This window comes from Mastigoproctus giganteus, chromosome 1 (genome assembly GCF_048544385.1).
Source record: "Mastigoproctus giganteus isolate SK-2022 chromosome 1, ASM4854438v1, whole genome shotgun sequence".
NCBI classification, from domain to species: domain Eukaryota; kingdom Metazoa; phylum Arthropoda; class Arachnida; order Uropygi; family Thelyphonidae; genus Mastigoproctus; species Mastigoproctus giganteus.
Genome location: NC_143575.1, coordinates 209,698,563 through 209,712,014, shown reverse-complemented (window position 1 = coordinate 209,712,014; position 13,452 = coordinate 209,698,563). Strand labels below are relative to the sequence as shown.

The 13,452-nt window shown below is 37.6% G+C and overlaps 1 protein-coding gene across 2 annotated transcripts in view; it reads left to right on the top strand.

Moving 5' to 3' along the window:
* Positions 1-13,452, top strand: part of Mccc2 (methylcrotonyl-CoA carboxylase subunit 2) — a 118,520-nt gene that overhangs the window by 41,233 nt on the left and 63,835 nt on the right. For both annotated transcript variants that reach the window (XM_090384174.1, XM_090384175.1), the window contains exon 8: positions 3,648-3,712. In XM_090384174.1, the coding sequence (XP_090240300.1) occupies positions 3,648-3,712 (65 nt within the window). The remainder of the gene's footprint in view (positions 1-3,647; positions 3,713-13,452) is intronic.

Genomic DNA, 13,452 nt, shown 5'->3' with positions numbered 1-13,452 from the left:
GTCTCTAGACACTGTAATTTGCATAACTTAAGCCTTTCTTTGTAAGAGCAACCATTTGCTCCATTCACTAATCTTGTTGCTCTTCTCTGTACTCATTCCAGCAGCTCTTCATCCTTCCTAAAATGAGGCCTCCAAACCTGCATACAGTACTCAAGGTGTGGCCTGACCATTGCCTTATACAAGGGGATAATCACCTCTTTATCTCTGCTAGATAAATTCCTGTATATCATTGACAAGACACCATGAGTTACTCTTGCAGACCATCTGCACTGCTCAGAAAACTTCATATCTAACTGCACAATTACCCCCAGCCCTTTTCATTCTCTACCACCCTGAGTGTAGTACCACACAGTTGATATTACTCTGAAATTACTACTACCCATATGCAGTACTTTACATTTGTCAATGTTAAACTTTAGTTGTCACCTCTCAGCCCATCTGCTCAAATTTTCTAGCTCCTGTTGCAGTGGTATATTGTCATTAGTGTCATTAACAACCCTGCCAACCTTTGTATCATCTGCAAACTTAGACATTAAGCCTGATATACCTTCATCAATAAAAACAGAAAACAACAATGGACCCAACATCCTGGGAAATGAACCCTGGGGACTCCACTAATAACATTAGTTCATGAAGAGCATTGTCCATTGATTACCACTCTGTCTTCTCCCACTCAACCGTCCCTTTATCCATAGCACAATTTTCCCCCAATGCCACACTGCTCTAATTTGTACAGCAGTCTTCCATGTGCAAAAGTATCAAAGGCCTTCCTAAGATCCAAGTACGATACCAAAATTATTCTTTGCATCCAGTTCCTTTGTGACCACATCATACTAACCAATGAAATTGGTCAGACAAGACTTCCCCTTAACAAACTCATCTTGTGTCTGAACTATAACTGAAGTCTTGTCAAGATGATCCTGCAGTGCCTTTTGACCAGTGTCTCTATTAATTTTTCTGAAACAGAAGTTAAATTAACAGGTCTGTAATTACTTGTCACCCTTTGATCCTCCTTTGTAAATTGGGGTCATATTTGCACATCTCCAGTCCATGGGTACCTCCCCTGAATCCAAGGAAGCTCTCATAATTATCCTCCTTTGTAAATTGGGGTCATATTTGCACATCTCCAGTCCATGGGTACCTCCCCTGAATCCAAGGAAGCTCTCATAATTATGGCTAAGGGTTTGCTTACTTCCTTTTCTGCCTTCTTTAATATAACTGGATAGATCCCATCCATCCCAGGTGCCTTCCTTATGTTTATTTTAAACCCTGCTCCACTTTTCGTTCAGTTTCTGTTCCACTTTTCTCTCAGTTAATACAAAATCATTTAGCTCACTGCCAGAGTTTAATACACCTCTGTCATTCCCCTCTCTGAATAATTCTTTATGTGTAAATGTAGATGCAAAATACTCATTCAGTTTGCTAGCTACCTGAGCAGGATCATCAACAGTTGAACCATCGAAGATGGACCAATCCTTCTTCTAGAGTTTACATAAGTAAAGAACTCTTTGCTGTTTTTCTTTGCATCCTTCGCCAAAGATTTCTCGTAATCTGCCTTTGCCTGACGTCCTTTGTGACTTGATTACAGATCAGCTTATATCTACTATAGGCTTCTGTGTCACCTGTTAATTTATATATATCCCATGCATTTTTCTTCTCTGCCACGAGCCTCATTAGTTCATCTGACATTCATTTAGGTCTAAACCTTGAACAATATTTCTTAGTTTGTATGAAAAGCCTGGTAGCATTCCAAGATTAATTCGTTGAATGTTTCCCATTTAGTATTTGCTGTTGGTAACATCATGTTGGTTCCACTGTATAGAATTTAAAAACTGTCTCAGACTACCATAGTCACCTTTAGAAAAGCAAAAGCCCTTCCCTTTACCCTTGATGATAGTTACATCTTTAAGGAAAACCCACATCAGTACACTGTGATGACTGTCACCCAGTGGTTCCTTTATCTGCAGATTCTTAATGCATGAATAATCACTGCTGATAATCAGATCAAGAGTATTACTCCCTCTTGTTGCCTCTCAAACATGTTGCTCTAGAAAACAGTCATCCAGTAAATCCACAGAAGTCTTGCTAGTGTGTGAGTGACTAAATTCCAGTCAATATCTGGAAAGTTAAAATCTCCTATTATAAGACATTCTTATTTACTGGCCCACTCTATTTCTCTGCACAATTGCTCATTATACTCATCAAATTCATTAGGCATATAACACACTCCTATTTTCAATTTTGCTTTGCCAGTGTTTATGTCACACCAAACTGACTCAACATTGCACAGTCCACCCATATCAACTTAACCCACACCATTACACTTTCTGTAATAGCTTATATTGTTGGCACAAAACAAGATGCTTCCAATGTCTCATATGGTTTCTTCCATATGTGCACTCTTCATCAGTGCTGAAAAGTGTAAATCAAGATTCATTGGACCAAATGAATTGCCTCCAGTCCTGTGTCCATCCTGTTTGTTTCTGATATCAATACAGCCATATTTTCTAGTTCTGTGAATGTCTCCTACTCACATAGTGCATTATTTATAGGATTCTTCACATGATCTGGATACTGATGCCTTGTGTTTTCACATTAAATTCAGAGATTAATTATTCTGCTATTTTATGACAATTATGCTTGATAATCTACTCTAGATTGTCAAGTACCTTTATTCCATCACTTTACATTTTTGGCCACAGTTGCTTCTGTTCACTGATCTTTTCTGGACCTTTTTCATTCATTAATGAGTCAAATGACAGTCTCTGAACACTTGACTGGTACAGCCATCCTATCTGCTATATATCAACTGCCAACATCATGCCACTTTGAAGGCGCCGCCTCCGTAGCCAGGTGGGAAGGAGCAGTAGTGCGTAGCACACTCTTCTTGATTAGACCGGGGTTCGAGCCCGTCACCACCAAATACGGAGGATGCGGAAAGGTCAGGGAATGACCACCGCATATTCCCGGAGCAATATGGCCTTAGTTGCTCATGCTCCTAAAAACCAAATAACATAACAAGCCACTTTGAAGGCCTGTGAGACCTGCCCATTCCCATGAAGTGATTTGGATCACATGGAGGCATGACCTCTTTGATTTACATATTTTTGTACATTGTTGCATATAGCCCAAACATCCTAATAAAGTGGCTAGGCAGTGTACAAAGCAGTAAGAATAAAGACAAATTGGTACGTCTGGTACAGCTATAGACAGTAAAAATGAACAGTTATACCCATTAATTTTTAATAGATAGCACAAAAAAGTATCAAATCTCCAATCAGATAACACCCAGTAATAACAATATCAGCAATCTACGGAAAATCATAAGAAACACAGGAGTATTTCTTAAGTATACACTTTATACTAGATATACACGTTTCTTCTTACTTTCAGTGTAATGTTTGAGTGAAATGGGAAGGAAGATTATTTTTCTTAAAATATACCTTTGAAATTTGCTTTTTTAACATGACAGTCATTAAACAGTGAAGAGATATGCTGAGAGTAATAACGAAAGTAGATCTGGAAAATTTAATAGTAATAAGTTTATAATAAATAATACTATAAAATTAATATTAATAAATAAAGAAAAAGAAGTATTAATAAATTTGATAAATTTATTAATGCTTTTCTGATTATTGTAAAATTAGGTAAGAGCAGCAACTGGGGAAGAAATCTCAGCTGAACAGTTGGGAGGAGCAGATATCCACTGCAGGTATGTATATATTAAATGCATAAAATATCATTTCAGTTGTGATGTGTAATAATACCAAATGATATTAATTTTTGATCAAAGGCTGTTTTTTTTTTATTTTTTATTTTAATGCATTCATTTATAATTATTATCATTTAAGTTCATAATTGCATTGTCATCCAGGAAAAAAAATGCCTTTTCTTCTTTTTATTTGCAGTGTTAGTTTCTACATGTTTTATTTGTCATATGATGTTCAAAATTAAACATATATAATTTGATGATTCAGTAAAAAATAGCTGGCTGATTGGAAAAACTGACTATAACCAGATTAATTAAGCATGTTATCTCCATAATTCTAGAGCCATCTCTTTTTCTTCAAGGTGTTATATTCCCATGTATTTTTCCTTTTTTTTTTATTGGAGAGAACTGCATATGTTCCTACTAAACAGCCTTGTTAATATGTTAATCTATAATTAATGTGTATTTCCTATAAGGGAAGCAATTCATAGATAGGACATGCAATTTTTGGTTGGAATACGAGTATTAAACAGCAAAATGAAATTCCAAAATACGAGTGCGCTTACTGTTTAGGAAGGCGCCTCCGTAGCCAGGTGGGATGGAGCAGCAGTGCATAGCACACACACTTCTTTATTAAACCGGGGTTCGAGCCCGTCGCCACCAAATACGGAGGATGCGGAAAGGTCAGGGAATGACCACCACATATCCCGGAGCAATATGGTCTTAGTTGCTAATGCTCCTAAAAACCAAATACAAACAAACAACTGTTTAGAAGTTATGTGCAATTACACATAATAACAACATATAGCTTATTTTAATACACAGCTCGTTACATTGAGATGCATGACTATTATGGTGGCAAAAATTAAACTTGGTGAACTTTGTTATTATTAGTATTAAGTATGGCAACTGATGCAAGAAGGCATAAGTTGCCATATTTAACACTTTATACAGCATTAGCAAAAAAAAAAACCCTCCCATATCACCTGTCCATACCCTCTAATAATTTGTCCAGTTCTTGAATTTATTCAAACTACTCACCTTTACAACAACAGATGGAAGTATGTTCCAACAGTCAACTACCTGCTGGCTAAAGGAAAATTTCTGCACATCTCTCCTGCTGCAACCATCATTCCCCTTGAATTTATGCCTCCTCATGTGTGCAGTCTGAGCAAGAGAAAGAATGTCATCAGCATTGAGTTTACTGAATTCATTCAAATCCTTAACCACCTTAATCAGTGCAGCCTTCAGATGCTGCAATTTGCAAATATAAAGCCTTTCTTGGTAAGAGTGCCAATTTCCCTCATGAGCAGCAAAGCAAAAGGCTCAAACTAATGGAAGTGCTGTGGCTCAGGGGAGAACTGAGGAGGGGGCAGTTGTTCTCTGAATCACAGTCTATTGAAACACACTGCTTGTTTGATGTTTTGGGGGAAATAAGGAATGGGACATGATATTGCCAAGGGGAATGTCTGTGTGTGTGTGTGTGCGCGATGTAAGGAGGGCAAGGAAATCAGGCGCCATCTCAGCATTGCACTTGAACATCAAGCAACACAGCGGCAAACCCCAAGACAGAATGCGCTGATCCCAAAGCAACTAGTTGTTGTAGGTGACTCTATTGTCAGGGAAATGAGGAACATATTGTGCAAAAAGGATAGATGGAACAGGACCAGGGTATGTCTGCCAGGGGCAAAGGTTGATGACGTTGTAGAGCAGATATCATCTTTTAAAGACACAAAGGGTGATATTGTTGTACATGTTGGCACTAATGATATTAAGAGTAGAAGACCGGCGGAATTACTTAACAAGTACAAGTCAATGCTGAAAAAAAGCCGTGAGTTAGGGTTGAATTTGAAAGTGTCTGCAATTCTGCCCAGACATGATAGGAGGGAGTATATGATGAGAGCGTTGTCGATCAATTCGGCCCTGGAGAGATTGTGCAAGGCTCGAGGGGTAGAATTTTTCTCAGCCTGGTTTGTGCTTGTTAACAGAAGAGACTGCTTCTACAGAGATGGGATACACTTAAATAGAAAGAGTGCAAGAATATTTGCTGATATTATCGAGGCAGAGTTAGATGGGTTGGCAAACTGCTAGCTTGGGAGGGGGATACATGGACTAATAGATTAAAAGTAGCCGCTGGCAGAGGTAAATATGATTCTTGCACTACTTCTATTGAAATGCAATTGAGCAGCAGCCTGGAAAGCAAGGCAATGGATTTTTCCAGGACTGATGGAAGTCATGGTGGAACAAGTAAATACATGGGCTGTGTTGGGGTAACTAAGAGTAGAAACAGGTGCATGTATACTTGCATATACACCAATGCTAGGAGTATAATTAATAAATCTAATGAGCTTGAAGTGCTAGTCAAGACATCAAAGGCAGATATTGTTGGGATATCAGAGACATGTTGTCACAAAGACATAAGCAGTGTAGAACTGGAATTTGAGGAGTACAATGTGTACAGAAAGGATAGACAGGACAGAAAGGGAGGAGGGGTTATGCTGTTAGTTAAGAAACACATAATATCCAAGGAAGTGAAGCCAGTCGACATCGCTGGACAGTGTAGTGTCGAGTCAGTTTGGTGTGACATAAGCATTGGGAGATCAAAATTGAGAGTAGGAGTGTGCTATAGGCCTAATGACTCTGATGAGTATAATAAGAAACTGTACAGGGAAATAGAGTGGGCCAGTAAATCAGAGTGGCTTATAATTGGGGATTTTAATTTCCCAGAGATTGACTGGAATTTGTGGGTTGGTCACTCACACACTAGCAAGGCTTTTGTGGATTTATTGGATGATTGTTTTCTACAGCAGCATGTTTGGGAGGCAACTAGAGGGAGTAATACTCTTGATCTGATTATCAGTAGTGATTCTTCATGCATCAATAATCTGCAGATAAAGGAACCACTAGGTGGCAGTGATCACAGTGTGCTGAAGTGGGATTTACTCAAAGAGGTAACTACCATCAAGGGTAAAGGGAAGGGTTTTCGCTTTCATAAAGGTGACTACGGTGGTCTGAGACAGTATTTAAATTCTATACGGTGGGACCAACTGATGATGTTACCAACAGCAAATTCAAAATGAGAAGCATTCAAAGAATTAATCTTGGAAGCTACTAGGCTTTTCATACCAACAAAGAAATATTGTTCAAGATTTAGGCCTAAATTTATGTCAGATAATTAGACATATGACAGAGAAGAAAAATGCATGGGATACATATAAATTAACATGTGACACAAGCCTATGATAGATATAAGATGGTCTGTAACCAAGTTACAAAGGAGGTTAGGCAGGCGAAGGTAGATTACGAGAAATCTTTGGCAAAGGATGCAAAGAAAAACAGCAAAGAGTTCTTTACTTATGTAAACTCTAGAAGAAAGGGGATGAATCAGATTGGTCCACTTGATATCGATGGTTCAACTGTTGATGATCTTGCTCAGGTAGCTAACAAACTATATGAATATTTTGCATCTACATTCACACATGAGAAGTTATTTAGGGAAGGGAATGCCAGAGGTGTATTCAACTCTGGAGTAAGCTAGATAATCTTGTAATAACTTAGAGTAGAGTGAAGGAGAAATTGTTGAAGATAAACATAAGAAAGGCACCTGAGGTGGATGGAATCTATTCAGTTATATTAAAGGAGGTGGCAAAGGAAGTAAGCAAACCCTTAGCCATAATTATGAGAGCTTCCCTGGACTCAGGGGAGGTACCCATGGACTGGAGATGTGCAAATTTGACCCCAATCCACAAAGGAGGATTAAAGGGAGACACAGGTAATTATAGATCTGTTAGTTTAACTTCTGTTCCAGGGAAATTAATGGAGGCACTGGTTAAAGAAGCATTGCAGGAACATCTAGACAAGACTTCAGTTATAGCTCGGACACAGCATGGGTTTATTTAGGGGAAGTCTTGTCTGACAAATTTGATTGGATACTGTGATGTAGTCACAAAGAAACTGAATGCAAAGAATAACTTTGATATCATATATTTGGATCTTAGAAAGGCCTTTGATACTGTTGCACATGGAATACTGCTGCACAAATTGGAGCAGTGTGGCATTGGAGGCAAATTGCTGCTATGGATAAAGGGATGGTTGAGTGGGAGAAGACAGAGCGTGGTAATCAATGGACACTGCTCTTCGTGGACTAATGTTATTAGTGGAGTCCCTCAGGGTTCACCATTGTTGTTTTCTGTAATTATAAATGATATTTATGATGGTATATCAGGCTTAATGTCCAAGTTTGCAGATGATACGAAGGTTGGCAGGGTTGTCAAGGACACTACTGACACTATGCTGCTGCAACAGGATCTGGAAAGGTTGAGCATATGGGCTGAGAGGTGGCAAATGAAGTTTAACATTGACAAGATGGGAAGCAGTAATCCCAGAGTAACGTATCAACTCTGTGGTACCACACTGACAGTGGTAGAGAATGAAAAGGACCTGGGAGTAATTGTGCAGGCAGATATGAAGTTTTCTGAGCAGTGCAGACAGTCTGCAAGAGTAGCTCATGGTGTCTTGTCAATGATATACAGGAATTTTTCTATCAGGGATAAGGAGGTGATTATCCCCTTGTATAAAGCAGTGGTCAGGCCATACCTTGAGTATTGTAGACAGGTCTGGAGGTCTCATTTTAAGAAGGATGTAGAGCTGTTGGAACGAGTACAGAGAAGGGCAACAAGATTAGTGAATGGAACAAAGGGTTGCTTTTACAAAGAAAGGCTTAAATTTTGCAAATTACAGTGTCTGGAGACTAGGCACCTGCAAGGTGATCTGATTGAGGTGTATAAAGCCTTGAATGGTTTGAGCATGCTGAATGCTGATGGGATTCTTCCTCTTGCTCAGAATAATCACCTGAGAGGGCATAAATTCAAATTGAGGAAAGACGGTTGTAGGATAGATGTGCAGAATTTTGCCTTTAGCCAGCAGGTGGTTGATTGCTGGAACAAACTTCTATCTGTCGTTGTAGAAGTTGATAGCTTAAATAGATTCAAGGCAGAACTTGATAAACATTTGGAGCAAGGGGATGGGTGAAAATTTTTTTTTTTTTTGGCTGATGCTATATAAGCTTGCTTTCTTGCATCATGTCCCTTGCTAATGCTAATGCAGTCTTCAGATGCTGCAATTTGCAAATATAAAGCCTTTCGTTGTAAGAGTGCCAATTTCCCTTATTAATTTAGTTATTTTTCTTTACACCTGTTCCAAAAGATCTACATCCTTCCTAAAGTGACGTTTCCAGACCTGTGTGTGGTACTTGATATGTGGCCTAACCAACAGAATTATCCATGCCAGCAAAATTTCTGTATATATCACTGAAAAAAATCCCATGACCTGTCTTCGTAACCTGTCTGTACTACTCAGAGAACTTCATATCTGATTGTACAGTTAACCCCGATCCTTTTCATTTCCACTACCCAAAGTGTGGTACCACATGGTACATTTACCTGGAATTACTGCTACCCATATGCACTACTTTGCATTTGTCAATTATGTCAATGTTAAACTTCAATTGCCATTTCTCAGCCCATCTGCTTAATTTTTCTAGATCTTGTTGCAGTAGTATATCCTGATTACTGTCATTAACCACTCTGCCAGCCTTTGTGTCATCTCCAAACTTAGACCTTAAACCAATCACTGGTATCATTAATAAATATAGCAAACAAAAATGGGCCCAGCACTGGGCCTGATGTTTTCTATACTCCACTAATAACATTAGCACAGGAAGACCAATACCTATTTATAACTACTCTGTCTCCTCCCACTCAACTGTCCCTTTATACATAGCAGTAATTTGGCCTTAATGCGACACTGCTCTAGTTTGTACAGCAGTCTTTTTTTTATGTGCAATAGTATCAAAAGCTTTTCTGAAGTCTAAATATATGATATCACAATTATTTTTTTTATCCAGTTGCTTTTTGCTTTTTTGCTGCTTCATGGTATCCATTCATATTGATCAGACAAGATCTTCCCTTAACCAATCCATGTGGACAGCAGTATAACTGCATTCCTGTCTAGATGATCTCACATTACTTCTTTAAGCTGGCAGTGGTGGTAGGGCACCTTACAGGTGTCCCTCGAAAATAACAATCCCACATTAATTATTAATCAGTGATTAAATTTCAGATTTTTTTCTGCCTTCCTAAATATAGTAAAACTAAAAAAAAAAAAAAAAAGTTTTCTTGAAGAATGACATGGTATACCAGACAAGCAGTGATACCGTGTTTGTTTAAAGTTTCAGGTTACTTGTTTTCCCTTTCTCATTAAGTCAGTAAACATCTGCTATTTTACCGTAGTTGTTTTTCAGTGGTTTTTTTATTTCTTTCACAGAATAAAGACAATATTGTGAGATCCAGTATGTTCTCAAAATGGCCACTACTTTGTGGGAAGTAATATACATGGTTTCAAATTTCATGAACTATGAATTTTAAGTTTTTAATAATATTTATGTGCGGTTTGAAATTTCATGTACTTAAAGGCATTTTAAATTGGAAAATGAAAGAGGCTAATGCTTCTGTTTTATATCTAATATTGTTTTTGTAATTTTCAGCAGGATTAATTTTTTTTTTAATATAAAAGGTGTAAAACATTTTGTTTTAAAAATTTTAATATTTTTTTAAAACTTAAGTATTGCAATACACTAAGAAAATATGAAATATTGGTACTGTTCAAAAAAAAAAAATCTATTTAGATCCAAGCCTTGAACAGTATCTCTTGGTATGAAAAGCCTAGTAACTTCTACAGTTATGTCCCTAAATGCTTCTTATATAGGATTTGCTGTTTGTAACTTCATCAGTTGGTCCCACTGCATTGAATTCAAGAACCTGAGACCACCTTCACAAAATCAAAATCCCCCCCCACTTTGCCCTTGACAGTAGCTACTTGAAATAAATCCCACATCAGTACATTGTGATCACTGCCACCCAATGGGTCGTATACCTGCAGATTCTTAATGCATGAAGAATAACTGCTGATAATCAGATCAAGAGTATTGCTTCTTCCTGTTGCCTCTCTAACATTCTGCTGAGGAAACAGTCATCCAATAAATCCACCAAAAGTCTTGCTAGTTGTGAGCGACCAACCCACAAGTTTCAGTCACTATCTGGAAAGTTATAAGACATTCCCCATTATAAGACATTCTGATTTACTGGCCCATTCTTTCTCTGTATTGTTGTTTGCTATGCTGATCACAGTCATTAGGCCTATAATATACTCCTCTTATTTTTGTTTTTCCTGTGCTTGTCACACCAAACTGACTCGGCAATGCACTGGACACTCAAGTGGATGCACTGCCTTAGATTTAATATGCCTCTTAACTAAGAGCATAATCACCCTCTTTTGTCTCCTGTTTGGCCTTTCTTTACACATTGTACTTCCCATATTCAAATTTTGCATCCTTATGTATGACAATATTTCTGATATCCCCACAATGTCTGCATTTGATGATTTGACCAGTCAAATTCATCAAATTTATTTACTATGCTCCTAGCATTAGTGTATATGCAAGTATATGTGTACTTAGTTTTACTCTTAGTAATCCTAACACAGACCATGTACGTGTGGCTGCCATAGCCAAGTAGTCAGCCACGAGGGTACATAAGTAAATGTGCTTTAAGTGACCAGCATTTGAGCCCCCGTCTGCTAATTACTGTATTGTTTCTTGTATTCTCTTTATCTTATGAACATCTCTCACTCTGTAGTCATCCTCAGAGCATGAACAGAAAATTTGTTGTTTATATTTGCTTGTTCCACAAGGACTCCCTGCAGGCCTTGTAATCCCAGACACCTTGCTTTCCAGGCTGCTGCATCTTCCAATAGAAGCAGTGTCAGCATCTCTTACACCTCTGCTTGCAGCTGCTTTTAATCTATTTGTGTGTGTTTCCTCCAGGCTAGCATTTTTTCCCAACCCATCTAACACTGCCTCAGTAACAGCAAATATTCTTGCACCCTTCTATTTAAGTGTGGCCCATCCCTATAAAAGCAGTCTCTCCTGTTAACAAGCACAGACTGTGCTGAGAGAAATTCTATCCCACGAGCATTGCATACACTCTTTTCAGGGCCAAATTGATTGACACAACTCATCATGTATTCCCAACTATCCTGTCTATGCAGAATTGCAGTGAAATTATGTGTGAGAAATTCATCTACCCCAGGAATTATTTATACAGAATAGTTAATTTTTTTAAATTCTCCAATTCAGAAATTTTTTCTTTTTTTTTTCTGAAGAACATTTATTGTTATTCTCTCTTTCAAATTGAGTATGGGCATGCAGTCCCTTGCATAGTACCTGCATTGAGAAATCATGTATATTGTACCATTAGTAGTCAATGTATTTTTTTTATTATTATTTTTTTCATTGGTGTAAACAAAATAGATCATGTGCACCCTTAACATGAGTTACAGCTATGCAAATTCTCTGCAATTGCATGTGAAATTTTTAGGGAAGTGAATAGACAAGTAAAATTTAAAAGCAACCCTAACACACCCTGTGTATTTGTTTGTTCATGAAGACCCCCAGCAGGCCTTGTAATCTTAGCCACCTTGCTTTCCACACAGCTGCACGTTCCAGTAGAAGCAGTACCATGTTCTATTGGAAACATGCTGTAGCCTATAGACTATTTATTTCATATTTTATTGCTATATACTGTACACAGGAACTTCCTGACTTACGTAATACTCGACTTCAGTAAATTCGACTTTACGTAAGTTTTTGCCGGCTGGTGCAAACAAAAAAAAAAAAATCATGGAAACTTATTTTGCATCACTCAGTAATAAATGGAGGTATTGTGAAAACATTCCAATAACACACTGGTTTTTTTTGGTAATTTGTTCCAAGATCTTGGAAGTTGAAATTTTTGCTATATAACTAAGCTATTTATCCCTCTAAAAGGTCATTTTTATAATGGAGCTCTACCATTTCATCATTATCATATGTTCCGTTATAAGAATCAATTTTGAACACCTTTGTGATATTTTTCTAAAGAACATTTCTGGAGGTTATGACCATAAAACAATTTGCACTTTCCGGTTTATTGGGCTTTTCTGTTAGTGAATCTAATTATAAACGGGTAGTAAAATTGATCTTATTGCATTTGCCATAATCCCGATTACTGGAATTGTGTGGGGTTTTACGTTATTATGGTGAAATATGTTTTCCCTTCACTAAAATCTTCAATCATATAAAAAACATAAATAAATTTTCAGGATCTTCTCTTTAATTCCTATTTACTTATTACAATGATGAAGGGAAAGCAACCAATGGAAAGTGCAAGTGGTGGCAGTGATAGGAAATGAAACAAAATTGATTTAGAAATGAAAATGATTAAGCTTTTGACTATTGCACATAGGATACTGTTTTACAAATTGGAACAGTGTGGCATTACAGGCAAGTTTGCTGTGAATAAAGGGATGATTTGTTGGGAGAAGACAGAGTGGTTATTAATGAACTCTGCTCTTCGTGGACTACTATTATTTGTGAAGTCCCCCAGGGTTCGGTGCTGGGCCCATCATTGTTTTCTATATTTATTAATGATATTGATGAAGGTGTGTCAAGCTTTTAATATCTAAGTTTGCAGATGATACAAAGGTTAATCAGGTAGTTATTGACAATAATCAAGGTAAGCTACTGCAACAAGATCTAGAAAAATTAAGCAGATGGACTGAGAAATGGCAGTTGAAGTTGAACATTGACAAATTCATGATACTACATATGGGTAGCAGTAACCCCAGAGTAATGTACCATGTGGTAC